Source organism: Sminthopsis crassicaudata, chromosome 6 (genome assembly GCF_048593235.1).
Source record: "Sminthopsis crassicaudata isolate SCR6 chromosome 6, ASM4859323v1, whole genome shotgun sequence".
Lineage (NCBI taxonomy): Eukaryota > Metazoa > Chordata > Mammalia > Dasyuromorphia > Dasyuridae > Sminthopsis > Sminthopsis crassicaudata.
Window position 1 is genome coordinate 106,278,917 of NC_133622.1, and position 18,559 is coordinate 106,297,475.

Here is an 18,559-nt window from a genome sequence, read left to right on the forward strand (position 1 = left end):
TCATCACTGTGTGAGAATAGTTAAAAATAGGGAACAGACCTATGATTGAATTGATCTAGGGAACTCTACCAACAAAAAATAAAATGCACAGGAGAGAATGGAAGGAAGGTCTACTGGAAAGAGAGAATTAAGAAAATTACAAAAATGATATGTCAAATTTGTCGCAAATTTGAAGGGAAAAAAAAGTAGATTCACAGCTACAAATGCTCACAACTTCCTGCAACATTTAGTCTTAACAAAGAGCCTTCTAGAGCACCGAGAGATGACTTGCCTGGTCCTAGGCAGAATCTGAACTCAGATTTTTCTGCCTCTAAGATCAGCTCTTGACTGCTATGCTGTATTGCCTCTCTGTTAGGATAAGCTATGCTGCCTCTTTTCCTGATGAGAAAACTAAAGTTTGACTTGCTCAACATCATATCTAGGGAGGCAGCTAGTTGGTACAGTGGATGAAGGGTACCTGGAATCAGGAAGACTCATCTTTGTGAGTTCAAATCCAGCCTCAGACACTTCATGGCTGTATGACTTGGGCAAGTCACTTAACTCTTCCTTAACTTCCTTATCTTCAGTGTCTTTGCCAAGAAAACCCCAAATTCACTATTGCAACAACAGCATTGCTTCATTAATTAATGTCAGAATGAGATCTAAAATCCAGATTTCCTACCTCCTATTTCAGTTCTTTTTCCTCTTCCACCTATTGTGTGTAGCTTGAAGAAGAAACGAGATTACAAAAGATGTACATTTATTGAACTAAGTTCATCATTTAATATATTTTACATAAGAGATAATTGAAACTCAGACATCCATGATTTGTTGAAGACCATATAAGTGGGAAGCACCAGAGACAGTTCCTATTCTTTGTAAAGTGGTACTTCAATAAGTCCTTTAATGTTTTATTTTTCCCCTGCCCTTCTAACTATGGTTGATCATTGCTTCGGGTCACCTCTTTGGGACCTAATGTTATCCATACAACTATTGTAGAATAATTCATAGATAAAATGAAAATGGAGACTGGCAAAGATTGTTCTTGTGTTTGTTCATCTGCTCTATTTTTCTGTCATATGATGCTGGAGACTGTAAACATTCATGATATTGTCTGTGTTTCTTTTATTTTGTTTCATTCCATACAGTTGAGGACTTCAGAGTCCAATCTAATAAGATCAGTCACTAATTATCTCCATGTGTCCAAAGACATGCAGCATATTATAATGCTGAACTTGGATATGCAGAAACCTGGACTCTTATTCTACTCGAACTACTAGTAGCCTGGGCGAATTACCCCATCTCTCTGAGCTTTCATCATCTATATATGAGGGGGTTGGACTCCATGACTGCCAAGGTCTTTTTAAATCTGAATATATGATCACAGGATGATCCCACAATCCACTAAGAATTCTTGTGTAAGAGATGCTATTGAAAAAGTTTCATTTTCAGTTTAATTTCTTGATTGTTGTTGATATATTATCCTCTTCCTACAATGAAAACCCAAGGAAATTTTGGGAATTAGTAGAGCAAGTGTTTAATTATAGAAACTGTGAGAAGCACGCTGACTCCATCTTGAGACTCAATTCTGAAACTAGCTTAGTTTCTATTCAGTTATGGGTCTAGCCCAATTTTAGTTTTGTTAAAAAGCTTTATTCATTTGTGAGAATTGGAAGAAAATCTTATTGCATTTTGTGAACCTAGAGCTGCAGGGCTGGAAAATTGGACTACCTCTCCCTGCTGTCTCGAAACCATTAAACCAAGAACCTAGGTTATGCTGACCAAAAACCCAGTCAAATTCAGATTGATAAAAGGAGTTGTCTCACAATTGTATATCTCAAGCAATCTTTATGTTTTATCTGAAAACTGACTTATATTGATCAATCAGTTGTGATTTCCTTTTTTTTCTTTTCTTCCTGAGCAATTGGGATTAAGTGACTTGCCCAGGATCACACAGCTAGGAAGTGTTCAGTGTTTGAGACTAGATTTGAACTCAGTCTTCCTGACTTCAGGGCTGGCGCACTATCCACTGCACCCCCTAGCTGCCCCCAGATTTCCTTGTTTTTTTGGATTGTTTACAGATCCTTAAGGCAGAGGGCAGAGTAAGATGCTTCTTTTTCTGAATTCAGGGAATTGTATCATTGGTTCTCCCTCTTTCAACTTGAAAAGTCCCTAATCTTTCCTCCAAATAGAAATCAGATTATCTATTGTTGTACTGTTTCTTTTCAATTAATTGGCCTCATGTGATTATTTTCAATGTATGAAAATCTGTCTTGCTTGTTTTTAGGGTTCTAGTTGAAGCTGAGGAGGTCTGGCCCTACTCTGCTGAGCAATTAGCATGCATTGCTTAATAAATTGATATGCTCAGATGACCTAACCTTTGTTTCCTCAGTTATTTTATCTTTTACCTGCCATAATCCTTTGAGTGTAATTTGTATCTCCCTGGGGGAGTTGTACATAAAAACTGAACTCATTGAATTCATTGTTTGGATCTTTTAAAAGGACATTTATTTTCTGTTATTTTGGAAGGGAGGCAATGGAAGTTAAGTGACTTGCCCAGGGTCACACAGCTAGACAGTATTAAGTGTCTGAAGTCAAATTTGAACTCAGGTCTTCCTGATTCTAGCACTGGTGCTCTATTCACTGTGCCATCTAGCTGCCCCAACACTGAATTAATTTAATCAAATTTATATACTGTGCTTGGGAAATCAAGGCAAAAATCATCACAACAAACCCTGCCCTCAAAGATTTTACATTCTACTGGGGAGATGTAAATACAAAAGTAAGTACATACACTTCAACAACAACACTATATGATGATCCATTCTGATGAACGTGGCCCTCTTCAACAATGAGATGAACCAAATCAGTTCCATTTGTTCAATAATGAATAAAACCAGCTATTCCCAGAGAAAGAACTCTGGGAAATGGGTGTGAACCACTACATAGAATTCCCAATCCCTCTGTTTTTGTCCGTCTGCATTTTTGATTTCCTTCACAGGTTAACTGTACATTATTTCAAAGTCCAATTCTTCTTGTGCAGCAAAATAACTGTATGGATATGTGTACATATATTGTATTTAACATATACTTTAACATATTTAACATATTGGTCAACCTGCCATCTGGGGGAGGGGGTGGGAGGAAGGAGGGGAAAAATTTGAATAAAAGGTTTTGCAATTGTCAAAAAAAAAAAAAGTAAGTTGTATTTACAAAATAATTTTAAGAGGAAAAAAGAATGCTAATATATCAAGAAAGGCCCTTTTAAGAGAGACATTTGAGCCATGCTTTTAAGGAAGGTAGGGATGATAAAGAGTGTCTGATGATATGATCTGATTTTGTTTTTAGATTCCACAACTATTCAGTTTATGAGAAGTGAATAGCTCCCTAAGAGGATAGAAATCAGTATTTGGTTTTATGGACTCTAGTTTAAAAATATAGGAATAATAATGGACTTTGATCCCAGGACTGGGAAAGAATGCAGTTTCATGGAATCTGGTTTATCTGATTAAAAGGGCTTTTAACCAAAAGTGAGAGGGAAAGAGAAGAATGCCCAGATCTAGATTATAAACCCCAAATACGGTTAAAGGTAGCAGATATGAAATGGAAAGGAGAGTCGATACATGCTTAGTTATTTACAGGCGATAGTGACGGAGGATAAGGGCAGAATGGATGATAATGGGCATTCATGTTTAGGTACTAAGTAAGGCAGGGACTGTTGGTAATAAGTAAGTCTGAGGCTTTCTTGGATCAGGTTTGTAACTAGAACATGCCAACGGGAAGGGTGTACCTTTTTCAGAAGGAATTTATCAGATAAATGGGAAGGCATGGTCACAACATAATCATCCCAAGAAGTTGATGTGATTTTTAAGTTGGTTTGACTTGCACTGTGGACTGTGCAGAATATAGAAGATTTCTCTCTTTGGACTTAATTCTCAGTCAGCAAACAGGCATTTATATTTATATTAAGTACTTTCTATGTAAATTCTGGAAATGCAAATACAAACAAAAAGAATGACAGTCCTTGCACACAAGGAGTGCATATTCAAATGAAGGAAGATTCCCTAAAACAGGAGAAGGGACACATCCTCTCAAAAGCTTGGGGTACTTTTTGGAGAAAAATGAAATTGCTTCAGGACACCCTCCTTGGATGGAAGGTCTGTGGAGGAAGCAACCAATGGGGAGAGGCTTCAGGAAGGGAGGCTAGGCTCTATTGGAGTCAATCCCTACAAGCTCAGGAGAGTATTTATGCTGAAACCATCAAACTCTACAAATTAGGGCTTGGTTTCTCATTTTGTTGTCTAGATGTAAGAAAGTGATGGAGGAGCAGCTAGGTGGCGCAGTGGATAGAGCACCAGCCCTGAATTCAGGAGGACCCAGTTCAAATCTGATCTCAGACACTTAACACTTCCTAGCTGTGGGACCCTGGGCAAGTCACTTACCCCCAGCCTCAAAAAAAAAAAAAAAAAAAAAAGAAAGTGATGGAAAAGATGTTAATAATGATTCAGGCTATTAAAAGTGTGTTGAATATTTTACCTCCTAGAGAGTTGGCTAAATATTTGCCAACAAATCTCTTGTGTCCTCTGTGTGGATTCCAGGGCTGGAATAAGGCTTCAAGATGAAGAGATTTCTAGGGCATGGGAGAGAATGTCCAGGACTACTAAGGGCTACTTTGTAAGCAGATTGCCAACAAGGCAGAGTGCATACATACAGAGGATGCCAAGACTAGGTTAGGGAAGCAATCCTAGTTTCCTTGGCCAGGCCCTACAAAGAGCAGTTGAAAAAGCTCAAGTTGTTTAGCCTGAGATGAAAAGATTTGGGGGGCGACAGTCACAAAAGCAGTCTTCATGTGTTCAGGAACTCTCATGTATGAGCCTGGAGATCTGAACTAGTTCCAATTTGTATAAGGTGCTTGCTCTCTGAGGTAGTCTCAGGTCAACATAAAAAAAAAAATATGAACATCGAGTATTGTCCAAAAAGAGAATAGGCTGGACTGGATTTTTTTGAGTGGGAAATAACACTTTCCACATTACTGAGGCACTCTGTCATCCCAACAACATACTTTTGTGTTTGTTATTTTAAAACCCTTAACAATCTGGCGCCTGCCTGTTCCCATTCTAATTTCCATTCTTATTCATCCCACTTTCTTGCTGTTATTGTATATTATATTCTGTGCTGTCTCATTTCTTGTGTCTTTTCATAGGCTGTCCTTCATGCCTAGAATTCTCCCCCGCCTATATCTACCTCTTGAAATCTTCAACTACTTTAAGACTTTAAGAGCTTCCTTTTGTAATCCCCTCTCTCCCAGTTAGTTATTTCCCTCAATAACTTGAAAATTTTCGTTCATTCATACATGCATACATACATATATATATTTAATATTTATTTTTATATGGTATATATTACAAAAAATACATGCCTATTTTTGACTGTTTTCTTAAGCTAAAGCTTTTTATTTACAAAACATATGCATGGGTAATTTTTCTTTTTCTTTTTTTTTTTTTTTCCCCTGAGGCTGGGGTTAAGTGACTTGCCCAGGGTCACACAGCTAGGAAGTGTTAAGTGTCTGAGATCAGATTTGAACTCGGGTCCTCCTGAATTCAGGGCTAGTGCTCTATCCACTGTGCCACCTAGCTGCCCATCGGTAATTTTTCAACATTGACACTTGTAAAGCTTTATGTTCTAAATTTTTCCCTCCTTCCTCCCCCCTCCCTTACATGGCAGGTAGATCAATACGTGTTAAATAAGTTAAAATATATGTTAAATCCAACATATGTATACATAATTATCTTGCTGCACAAGCAAATCAGATCTAGAAAGAAAAAAAAACCTGAAAAGGAAAATAAAATCCAAGCAAACAACAACAGAAAGAGTGAGAATGCTGTGTTGTGTTCCACACACATAGTCCTCTCTCCGGGTATAGATGGCTCTCTTCATTACTGAACAATTGAACTGGTTTGAATCATCTCATTGTTGAAGAGAGCCTTAGTCTTGTTATTGCTGTGTACAATGCTTTTCTGCTCATTTCACTCAGCATCAGTTGATGTAAGTCTCTCCAAGCCTCTCTGTATTCCTCCTGCTGGTCATTTCTTACAGAGCAATAATATTCCATAACCTTCATATACCACAATTTACCCAACCATTCTCCAATTGATGGACATTCATTCATCTTCCAGTTTCTAGCCACTACAAAGAGGGCTGCCACAAACATTTTGGCACATACAGGTCCCTTTCCCTTCTTTAGTATTTCCTTGGGATATAAGCCCAGTAGCAGCTCTGCTGGGTCAAAGGGTATGCACAGTTTGATAACTCTTTGAACATAGTTCCAGATTGCTCTCCAGAGTGGCTGGATCCCAGTTTTCCCACATCTCCTCCAACATTCATCATTATCTTTTCCTGTCATCTTAGCCAATTTGACAGGTGTGTAGTGGTAACTCAGAGTTGTTATACATATACCTATTGTGACATTTAAAAAGTTAAAGATTCATAGTTTCTGGGTAATGCTAGCATGTTATTAATAAAAGAGATCAGTGATATTCTGGAATGTCAAAGGCTTTTATAGTGGCAGACTCACAATTTATATGCCCTTGGAAAAGTAGCCATTCCTGAGGAGGGCAATCAACTCTTAATTGGTTGATAAAATGAATATTATAATAAGATATGGGCTCATTCTAATGAAGGTCTTGGGAGTACATACTTGAATCACTCAAGATAAGATCTTGATCAGAGAGATTTACAATATATCTGCCAAAGAAAAAAATCCACTTCTACCCTAGACTTGTCTGACCAAAACCAGTGAACAAGAATTTTGTCAGCTTAGTTTAGGTTTTTCCCAAGATTTCTCTAATTAAATAATTGGCTAATATAAAAAGTAATTTCTCTCAACACTTGTAATGTGTATATGCATATCTGAAAGTGTATTTACACACACATAAGTATTTGTGTGTATTATGTATGTGTGTGTCTTGGATTCTTCAACACATATCATCGTACCTAGTATTAATAAATTGAACTGAATTTAAATCAAAGCTGGATATAAGAAATATTATAAACAGAATTAATGATGTGGGTAAGGTTTGATCTCTTTCAATGCTAAGAATTTATGGGTCTATTGATTTGGCCTCATAATGCACTTTAAGCCAAGGGTCTCTTTAAAGGTCTCTATAAGTTATTAATGATACCCTAGAATACTGGCTAACAAGGCTTCTTCTAGACATTTTGTCTGACTAAAAATCAGGAGTCAGAGATAGCACTCCTATACTATGCTCATGAGTATCTATGTTTGGCTGTAACATATGCCCACCAAAGTTTAAATTGTGGCTAATCTTAGCATTTTTCTCAATTATATATATGTATATATAATATATATATGTCACATATATATTATATATACATATAATCTTATTTTCATTGTATTATTATATTTACTGTTATGCATATGAAAATTAGGCTAGGCATATATAAAAATTAAATGTATAACTTTAAATTATATATGTGTTTATATTTATGCCTATACAACATTAAATATATATTACCTTAAATTAGAAAAAAATTCATTGTACCCTACACAGAGAGTTGTCACCAACCCATTTGAAGCATCATATTTTTAAAAAATTAAAATTTTTAGTTTTTTTCTTTTTGGAGGGAGGGGGTGCTTTAGTCCAAGTCCGGATTCCATCAGTTCTCTTTCTAGAGATGTATAGCACCTTTGGAAGCGTCATGGATCACTGTATTGATCAGAGTAGCTTAATCTTTTATAGTCATCATATTATTACATATTACAGATATTTCTGTATTATTACAATATTACAATTTATATTACAATATTTCCAATATTGTTATTGTAATATATTACAATATTATATGACATATAATAATATATTATACAACAATGTATATTATATATAATCATATATTATGCATATTATTGTAATATTACAAAAATATTCATATTACAATATTTCTGTTACTCTGTACAATGCTTTTCTAGAACTTTTTTTTTTTTTTTTGTGAGCCAATCAGAATTAACTGACTTGGCTAGGGCCTCCTGATATAGGGCTGATGCCCTGAAGAGGACCGCAGATAGTGGGGGAACTCTGGGAAGGGTATATTTGAAGTATACTTACAGCAGGGTGTTTACTCAGTGTGATTGAGGAGATAATGGGTCTCTAGTTCACATGTACTTAGTGTGATGCAATGATGTAATTATTCTAGTTGGCATATGCTTAGTGTGATATGGTGATGTAATGGTTTTATAGTTGGCACATGCTCAGTGTACTGCAGTGATGTAACCGTACTGAGGTATTTAAAGGCTGAGAGGACTGGGAACTCAGAGTCTCAGACACAGACACACAGAAGACTCCAGACTCCATCTTTGACCAGCCTCATGGTGGCTGCCCTGCCCTTCATCACTTCTCCACTAAAACTAACGCCCATCCAGAAATCCTCCAAAAACTAGTCTGGACATTACAATGCCCTATGTACTATGCTATCTAGTTAACCCCTAGAATTAATCATCTTTTCCTTCACTTTGGGAAAATTTTGGTATTGGTATTGTGTTTCATTAAAACAGGTATTAAATTTTAACTTGTAGGAGAAATAACTTCTACCAATAACATATACCATATCAGGGAGCAAATAGGAGAATAAAAGGACAAAAGAGAAGTTGAATGTCCTGGGGACAGAGAGAAATAGAGACCAAATAAGAATTCTAGGATAAGACTTGGAAGGAAGGGGTGGCTGGGTGACGCAGTGGATAGAGCACCAGCCTTGAATTCAGGAGGACCCGAGTTCAAATCTGGCCTCAGACACTTAACGCTTCCTAGCTGTGTGACCCTGGGCAAGTCACTTAACCCCAACCTTAGGAGGGGAAAAAAAAAAGACTTGGAAGGAATGATGCTTACGCTAGACAAGCTCAGAGAAAGCAAAACCCTTTTACCCTGCTTTAGATCTACCTTGAGAGAAAAAATAGAGCAATTACTAAGAAATCCTTACTTTACTTTTTACTTTAAATTTTAAAAACTGTGTCCAATATTTAAATATATTGGCACTCTTCATTGATTAAAAAACATTAGAGGTATTAGATACTCTTCCTGTTATGCTTTTTGTGTGCCCATAGTGATCTTGGAAGTATTTTTCACTTACAAATATAAGCAAGTTAGGTAAATGGGTCCCCTTTAAAAATGAAGAACCAAAAACAAAAGGTAATGATTAAGTCATGACTTGATTAGTTCTGTGTCATGTTCAGAAAAACCATCCACAAATGGAATCAAAGAGATGTTTAGGGGAGAGTTTTGTGAATTACAGGCTGGCCTTACTTTGATATATTGAATTGTATTGATACAACATTAGCAATGTGTGCCGAGGATAATGAGGGAACCAATAAGAGAGTACAGGAAAGTTTGTGGAAGGAGAGAATACTTTAGCGGGGGCAGATAATGGGAGAAGACTTAGACAAGTGTTTATGAAGGAGATGGCATTTCAGCGAGGTCTGAAAGGAGGAGAAGTGTGAGAAAAGTCAATAAACATTTTAAAAGTACTTCCCTTGTGTCAGCCACTGTGCTAAGTGAGGGGGTATATATAAAAAGAGGCAAATAAGTCCCTGCCCTGAAAGATCTCACATTCTAGTGGGGGGAAACAGTCACTTCCCTTAGCATCATGGCTGTGCCTCAGTTTCCTCAGAAGCAAAATGAGGGAGGCTTGATGGCTACCAAGGTCTCTTCTGTTTTCAGTTATATCATGGAGAGGAGAATCAGTCAACCAAGTCATACTCTTTAATTAAATACTTATTATGTGCTAAACACTATTAAATTGGGATATAAAGAAAAGCAAAAGCAGTCCCCACACTAGAGGAGCATGCAACCTAATAAAACAGGCAACGTATAAGCAACTTTGGTGTTGTTGTTTTTTGGTTTTAGTCATACTTGAGTCTGTGATACCTCACCCTATCACTGCTCTGAGGGAGGAATAGAAAAGATAGAATGTCCTCTCAGGTCAGTCAATCAATAAACCTTGACAAGGAAAAACACAAGAATGTTAGCTTATCCACTGGCACTGAAGCTCCATAATATTGAGGTCACAGGTTATAAAGAAAGAGAATGCTGTAAATGACACCTTAGAGCTCTTCTGAGTCTGATAGAACCCGACCTTTAGTTTGAGATGAGAACACTCAAGCTAGAAAAATTAAGGGGTTATAAAGCTCATTATTGGCAGACCCGAGATGACAACATTGGTCTGATTCCCAGCCCTCTCTTTACGTAACACTGCTTTTCAAAACTTGCTCCTTTGAAATTCTGACCTGCGATATCCTATCCAGAAAAGACTCAGTCTCAGGGGATGCTCGTATTAAATTTGGAATATATAGTTGTCGTCATCATTATTTCACTTTATTTGAGCCTCTTTGATCTCCTATCCTGGTTTTGTGAATATTAGTGATCCCAAGTAAGCTGGGGTTGAAGGTCTTAGTTAAAATGAAATTTATACAACATGATTTTAGTGACTTATTTCAACTAAAAGTGCTGCTGAAAAAACCGTCCATTCCCTCCTAGTCAACCTTTCTCATTTCTTCCCTTAATCAGGTATCAGATTGTAGTAGAGATAATTCAAGCAACAACAATCAGCAGCTTCCCCCAGCTGAAGAGGCACAAAGGTAAGAAATAATTACATTTTAACCCCTACATTTTAATATGATATTAAATTAATACACTATTTTAGTACATTCTTTGTTTCAGAGACTCTGGTTTTGAGTCACCAAACGGTTTACAATCAGATGTCTGGTGCTATGACAACTCTGCTCCCCTTACATTTTGGAGGGTCAGGTTCTCTTCCAGAGAACATTGCAAAGTCCAGTTTCCATGGTCTTAGAATACAATACATTGAAACTTCCGTGATTACTCACTTAACCTCGTGCTGCTTTCATTCTTTCCATTCACAATTCTGTCGGCTAAAAATATGGGGCATCAGGAAGCATCATCTTTTGAAAAACTACCACTGTCTTTTTTCCCTCCATACCAGGAAATCTGGATGAATGCCTCTAGGAGCACGCAGCATGACATCAATTGTCTTTACACTGGAAACGTAGAGACATAGTTGTCCCAAGGCTACCCATGCCCACGTGTCACATACACACACTCTGCCCCAGTTCAGAAAACAATCCTGCTATTTCTCTAGCTTATTACTTTGTCTTTTTTGGCTTTCATTCTTCTATGACGAATGTGCCTCATTATTGGAATGCTTATTGACTTCATCCATTCAGTTACTGTGTGCTGAAATAAGGAAGCTGCCAGGGCATTTTTAAATACTTTATGAGAACACCAGAACAGAGTAATTGGAAATCACAGAAAATCTAAGATGTGTTATCACTGCTCCCATCCCGTGCCTGATGCTCATGACTGTGTAAATGCAAGTCACCTATCTCTCAGTGTCCAGAACAACTCACAAATTTCAGAATAAGTGCTGACCTGAATTGTTAGAAAAAATTTTACTCCTGAGGAGTTCTCTACATCAAAGAAATGTCTGGAAAATTAAAAAGCCAGAAGTGGCTAAATCACTAATTGTACAATTAAAAAAAAATTTTTTTATTAATTTTTATAATTATAACATTTTTTGACAGTACATATGCATAGGTAAATTTTTTTTACAACATTATCCCTTGTACTCCCTTCTGTTCCGAGTTTTTCCCCTCCTTCCCTCCACCTCCTCCCCTAGATGGTGGGCATTCCCATACATATTAAATATCTTATAGTATATCCTAGGTACAATATATATGTGCAGAACCGAATTCTGTTGTTGTTGTTGTTGCAAAGGAAGGATTGTATTCGCAAGATAAAAATAATCTGGGAAGATAATTGTACAATTTAAAGTTAACGCTTAAATTGACTTGCAGGTAAGAGAGAAAGCTATAATGTTAGGCAACACTTAGAAAAGACTGAAGCCTAGAATACCGAGCCAACTCAAAGATGAAGTAGACATAAATGTAAAATCCTGTCCTTGAGTAAAAAAAAATGAACTGCCCAATAGTTTATGATTAAAAAAAGGATTTTAATGGACTTCAATCATAAAGTGCAAACTTAAACTTGTGTATCTGGAACTTGGAAAAAAAAACAACAACAAACTAAACTTTTTGTTGAGTCATTTCAGTCATGTCTAATTCTCCATTATCCCATTTGGGATATAGAAGTGCTTTGTCATTTCCTTCTCTGACTCATTTGACAGAGGAAGAAACTGAGGCAAACAGGGTTAAGTGACTTACCCTGGGTCACAGAACTACGAAGTATTTGAGACCCATATTTGAATTCAAAAAGATGAGTCTTCCTGATTCCAGGCCATGCTCTATCTATCTACAAAAACAAAAATACCTCAACGAAAAAATTTTTCAATGAACAGCTGATGTGCAAACAATAGGGATGATAAAGTATGAATTATAGTTTTTTGTTGGTGATTGGCAGAGGAAAAGAAATTTTGAGAAAATGGGTTAGCTAAGAAATGTTTTTCTAGAAAGAAATTTTATTAAATATAAAAGAAATATAACAAAAATTGTTACCTTGAAGAGATGGTGTAAGGATAATATTGTATGAAGTCTTACATGTAAATCCCTTTCCAATCCTTAAAACATATAAGTATTTATTATTTTTATTAGAGTCTAGAAAATAAGGCAGACAATAGCTCAGTTGTATTCTGTTCTGGGTAACAAACTGGTACTATGTATAGAATGCTAAACCTGAAGTAGCCATTAATACTTACTATTTGTGGGACTTTAACCCTGTTTGTCTTCGTTTTCTTATATGTAAAATAAGTTGGAGAAGGAAATAATAAATCACTCTAGTATCTTTGCTAAGAAAACCCACAAATGGGGACATGGAGAATCAGATGTGACTCAACTACAAAACTCTTCTACATTCCAAGACTTGTGCTTGTTTGTTTCTGGGTCCCACATTTTAAGATACACATTTAACAGCTTGGAACATATCCAGCAGAGAGTAGCCAGCGTAATACCAGACTCAAAATTATGCATTATGAAAATTTGTTAAAGGAATTTGGTTTGTCTAGCCTGGAGAAGAAATGATTTAAAGAGCATGCGATAACTGTCTTCCGAGGGCTGTCATGTGGAATAAGGATTGGGTTTATTTTTGGCCAGAAGAGCAGAAATTGGGGGGGGGGAGGGAGAAGTAGTAGTCATAGAAGCAGATTTCAGTTGAGTGTAAGGAAACTGTATCTAAGAACTACCATGGTCCAAAGGTAGAATAATATGCCTCAGGAGGCAATCTATTCCCCATCACAGTGGGTCTTTAAATCGAGCCTGAATGAGGATAATTTAAAATGAATTCTCAGGCAGATAGGGGTTATACTTGCTGATTTCTAAGGATCATTTCTCATCTGAGATACTGTGTTTCTAACATCTCATGCAAAATTCATTTCTGACTAAGGAAGTCTCATATCACAATGTGTGTTTATTATCTCCATTTTTATTGAATTACATGTACCATTATTATTCAAGCTCATTTATGAGCACATTTATATAACATTAAAAAAAAAACCCAGAAACCTCTTCAACAAACTGATATTCACTCTAAACAATACATTGTAAATTTATTGTAAATTGTAATTTTTATAAGTGATTGGCAGGGGAAAGCAAATTTTGAGAAAGAATGTGATTAGCTTCATATGTTTTCTACCTTTAAAGAATAAACTTATTTGAATCAGGTTTTTTTCCTCCCAAGTTTTATATCTTTCCTTCAATATTTTGAAGTCATGCTACATTGAGAGGCAGCATTTTATGGTGAGAAAGACCCTTATTAGATTAAGAATTAGAAGCCTATGGCTCTAGTGTGGCAGTAGGAATATTTTAGGTTAAAACAGGTAGTCCCTGTTTAGAGAACATAGTTATTTACATTTATTCACACATGTTTAGAGAAGCAGGATGGCATAAGTGAAAAGAAAGTATGTATATATACATATGTAACTGATATTTCTTAATCTTATCAGCCTCTGCTGATTGGAAGACCAAATATCTATTTTCAAAGGGAAAAGTTTTACCTGATAGTAGTGATACAGTCCAGCATTACAAGGTCTGGTCTTAAGACCTTTCCCACTTTTGGAATTGTTAAATTTACTTGAATCTCAGGTTTTTCTGGTGATTTGATAGCTTTAACAAGTCTATTTTCATTTGAGGACCACAGTGGCAGAGGATATGTGGGAGCATTTCCTTGGATGCCTCCATGTGCTTGTCTCCAGAGCCAAATCTTCTGGCTCCATTCAGTGGAATGCAGTTCAGTCTAGTTCTATGAATGAATTTGCAAGTTTAAATTGAGTAAGACGTCATAAAAATTTTTAGCCATTAAGCCTGATCAGATTATCTGGTTATCTGCTGCTTTTTTTTTATTTCCTCTCCATTCCTAGGGCCAAAATGCAGCCATAGTGTCAGAACATCACTCAACCATCTTGGGAGGAAACTATTTTTATGTCCATTTTGCAACTGAGGAAACTGAAACAAACAGACATAAAGTCACAGTTATTTTGTGTCTGAAGCTGTGGATTTGATTCCTAGATCCACTAGATCAATTCACTAGACCACTTAGCTACCCAGGATTAGATGACTTTGTCATACAGCCAGGAAGGAATAGAGTTGGTATTTGAATTCAGCCTCTAACTCTATGTAGACATTCACTCTCTTTCTAATATAACCTCAATTGAAAGAAGATCATTAGAACTTGACTGTCATTCAAACGGACTTATCACAAAATCATAATAAACAAGATGCACCAGGTTTTATTTATTCTGTCTCAACTTCTGTTTCTAAAACCTAAAACTAAACCTGTGAAATGGGGATTGACAATATTGTCACTATCTCATTCACAGGGCTGTTGTAGGACAGTCTTTGTAAACTCTAAGTGCTTTTGAGGTTTTTTTTAATAAATTTGTAAATTATTTAGACCTTAGAGTTTTAAAAACTTAATTTGCATCCCCATTAGAATTACAGTAATGAAAACATTTGAGAAAAAAACAAAAATGTTGGCCTTTTTATTCAGCATTGAAAGCTTATAATTCAAAATGAAAGCTTGCTTCTATGTGCTTATTTACTCCAATTGTTTTAATTTTGTAGTAAGAAAGCCATAAAAAAAATCTGTGACAGTGTAAGATTTTTAAAAATATGAAAGGTAATTCAGATTAACCATGCTGTTTAGCAGGTTAAAAAATTACCTGATCAAATGTTCTCTGAAGAGAATTTTTTTTCATGACTTATACTTTTTTTTTTAATAATAAGTTTTTATTTACCAGATATATGCATGGGTAATTTTCAACATTGACAATTGCCAAACCTTTTGTTTTAATTTTTCCCCACCCCCCAGATGGCAGGTTGACCAATACATGTTAAATATGTTAAAGTATAAATTAAATACAATATATGTATACTTGTCCAAACAATTGTTTTGCTGTACAAAAAGAATCGGACTTTGAAACAGTGTACAATTAGCCTGTGAAGGAAATAAAAAATGCAGGCAGACAAAAATAGAGGGATTGGGAATTCTATGTAGTGGTTCATAGTCATCTCCCAGAGTTCTTTAGCTGGGTGTAACTGGTTCAGTTCATTACTGCTCTATTGGAACTGATTTGGTTCATCTCATTGTTGAAAATGGCCACGTCCATCAGAATTGATCATCATATAGTATTGTTGTTGAAATATACAACGATCTCCTGTTCCTGCTCATTTCACTCAGCATCAGTTCATTCTGCTGGTCATTTCTTACAGAACAATAACATTCCATAATATTCATAGACCATAATTTATTCAGCCATTCTCCATTTGATGGGCATCCACGTAGTTTCCAGTTTCTGGCCACCACAAAGAGGGCTGCCACAAACATTCTTGCACGTACAGGTCCCTCTCCCTTCTTTAAGATCTCTTTGGGATACAAGCCCAGTAGTAAAACTTCTGGATCAAAGGGTATGCACATTTTGGTAACTTTTTGAACATTGTTCCAAATCGCTCTCCAGAATGGCTGGATGTATTCATAACTCCACCAACAATGTATCAGTGTCCCTGTTTTCCCACATCCCCTCCAACATTCTGCATTATCTTTCCCTATCATTCTAGCCAATCTAACAGGTGTGTAGTGGTATCTCAGAGTGGTCTTAATTTGCATTTTCTCTGAAAAGAATTCTAAGAGGGCTCAACTATTTAATAAGTCTTTCTTTCGGGACAATTTCATGAAAACTTGATAAGGACCTTAGTTTCTTTTTTCTGCCCAACTGTTCTGAAAGTTAACATGAATTCTAAAGCAATCCTGAGCAATATCAGTTCAGTTTACCCCCACTCTGTGTTTGAAATTTTAATATTCCTTTTTCTCCTTCTTAAAGAATTTTTCATCTTTTGAAGAAATGAATTATGTGATAGCTTAGTCCCAGGTAATTTGATTATCATGATGATTTTCTAAGAAAATATGGGTCACTTTGACTTTCTGTAGGGCTAACTAATCAAAAGCAGGAACATGTATACTTGATGTAAATTGATCCTGATTTAAAAGACCAATTAAAAAGCTTCCTTCCTGCCTCTTGATAAAGAGATGATGGACTGAAGCAGAATTTGAGACATCCTTTCAAATATGACCATATGTTGAATTATTTTGCTTTAGTTATTTCTTCAAGGATAACATTTGTTACAGAGGTTGAGATAAAGGTTTGGTAGTGATCGAAATAGAAGAATAAAAAGGAATATCAGTAAAGCATTAAAAAAACAAAGAAGGAAACAAAAACATTAAGAAAGGGACACAAGCCAACTGTGGGGTTTTTGTGTTGTGAAGATTAACAAAAAGTGCATTGTAAATTTTGTATCATATATTATGACTACCTGGTTGGGTAGTTTTAGAAAATGAAGTACATTTTGCAGAAGTTAAGTTATTGCTTTTTTCACTTTCAATTAATTCAAACACTTAGAATAGACATGTAGACACATATATACTTAAACTGAAGTGATAGAAGGTTAGAATCAGAAGTTTTAGGTTGAGGAGAGTCAACTTAAGAGATTTTCAGGAAAAAGACCTCTCTCTTGATGAAGAAATCTCATCATGAGTCCTGAAAGAAGAGGGCAGTTTCCCAGATCTTAAGTCAGTATTGTCTCTTTTCCTCTAAAGTCCTTTTGTTGCCATAGCTGTGATATTTAAAAAGGCATAATTTCTGGGTAATTTAGTCATTTTATTAATAAGGCCAGCAGGTTATTAACAAAGGAGGGTTTTTTGGCCATCTCTCTTAGACCAAAGACAGTCATTTTGGCAGACTCACAGTTTATATATCTTTCATAACAAAAGGTGGTCCCTCAAACATTAATTAAATCTAATTGATTAACATGATGGAAGCTAGACTATATTAAAAAGAAAGGGCTGAGTATATCTTGGTTTGGAAAAGTATCTCCATATCAGACTATCCATAGCTTTAGACTATCAATTCAAAGAATGTATACCCCACCCAAGCCTGAGCTGAACACAGAGGACTACCCTAAGTTAAATTCCTTGCAAGGTTGGGTGGGGTCTGACCCGGATCTGGAGAATCTCTTTATAAGTGATGTCCCTGAAAAAAAGGGAGCCTTTTAAAAGAACTGAGAAAAAAAGAAAAGCCTTTGAATCTCCCCCACATAATGGGTATTAATAATCATTTCTCTCAAGGATATGCTGGGGAGTGCCCTTGCTAGAAAGGCTTTTAGGTACGATTAGTGCTAACCATCTTCTGAGGACTAGCCTAGGTAGGTATGAAGAGGTTCATTATTGGAGGCAGACCATTTAGTCACCTGAATATTGTAAGAGCCTTCTGTATGGTCTTACTTCCTCAGATCACTTCCCATTATAGTCTAGTCTCTACTTGGTTTTTAAATTGCTTTTCTGAAAGTTCAGATATGTCATTGTCACCTCCAGTGGCTCTCTGTCATCTCCATGTTTAAATATAAAATCCTCTGCTTTTATAACATAGACTCTTCCTACCTTTTTAGTTGTCAAAATTGTCTCCTTTTCCTTTTCCTTCTTTATCTTCTCTTTTTTAATCTCTTCCTCTTTCTTTTACACACACACACACACACACACACACACACACTCACAGAGTGATCTAATGACATTAGACTTCTTGCTGTACCATATACATAATGGTCTTTAGGTATTTTCACTTGCTATTTTCATTCCTAGAATTCTCTTCCTCCTCATTTAGATCTATTGGCTTCCAAGTTTCCTTCAAGATTAAGGTAAAATATTACCTTCTGCAAGATGTTTGAAATCTCCTTAATTTTTGTGGCTTCCCTCTCTTGATGATCCCTAATATATACTGTTGATAGCTGCTTCATATATAGTTATCATGTCTCTGTCATTAGACTGTGAACTCCTTGAAAGCAGAACTTTGCCTTGCACGTATTGGGCCCTTAACAAATGCTTCACTTGGATGAAAAATAGCTAGTGTCTGAACTGTAGCCAGGGTAACATTACATCCTTTTTTTTTTTTTTTTTTTGTATGTGTCTATAATATAAATCAGGAGTAATTAAACTTTTATTGTGTCACAAATGGGTCTTTGGCACTTCGATGAACCTTGAATATTCCTCCTTAG

General features: G+C 36.1%; 1 protein-coding gene across 1 annotated transcript in view; it reads left to right on the plus strand.

Annotated features, from left to right (window-relative positions):
- SNX25 (sorting nexin 25) overlaps positions 1-18,559 on the plus strand; it is a 263,033-nt gene that overhangs the window by 161,446 nt on the left and 83,028 nt on the right. Inside the window, exon 6 of the mRNA XM_074272880.1 lies at positions 10,557-10,627. Within this exon, the coding sequence (XP_074128981.1) occupies positions 10,557-10,627 (71 nt within the window). The remainder of the gene's footprint in view (positions 1-10,556; positions 10,628-18,559) is intronic.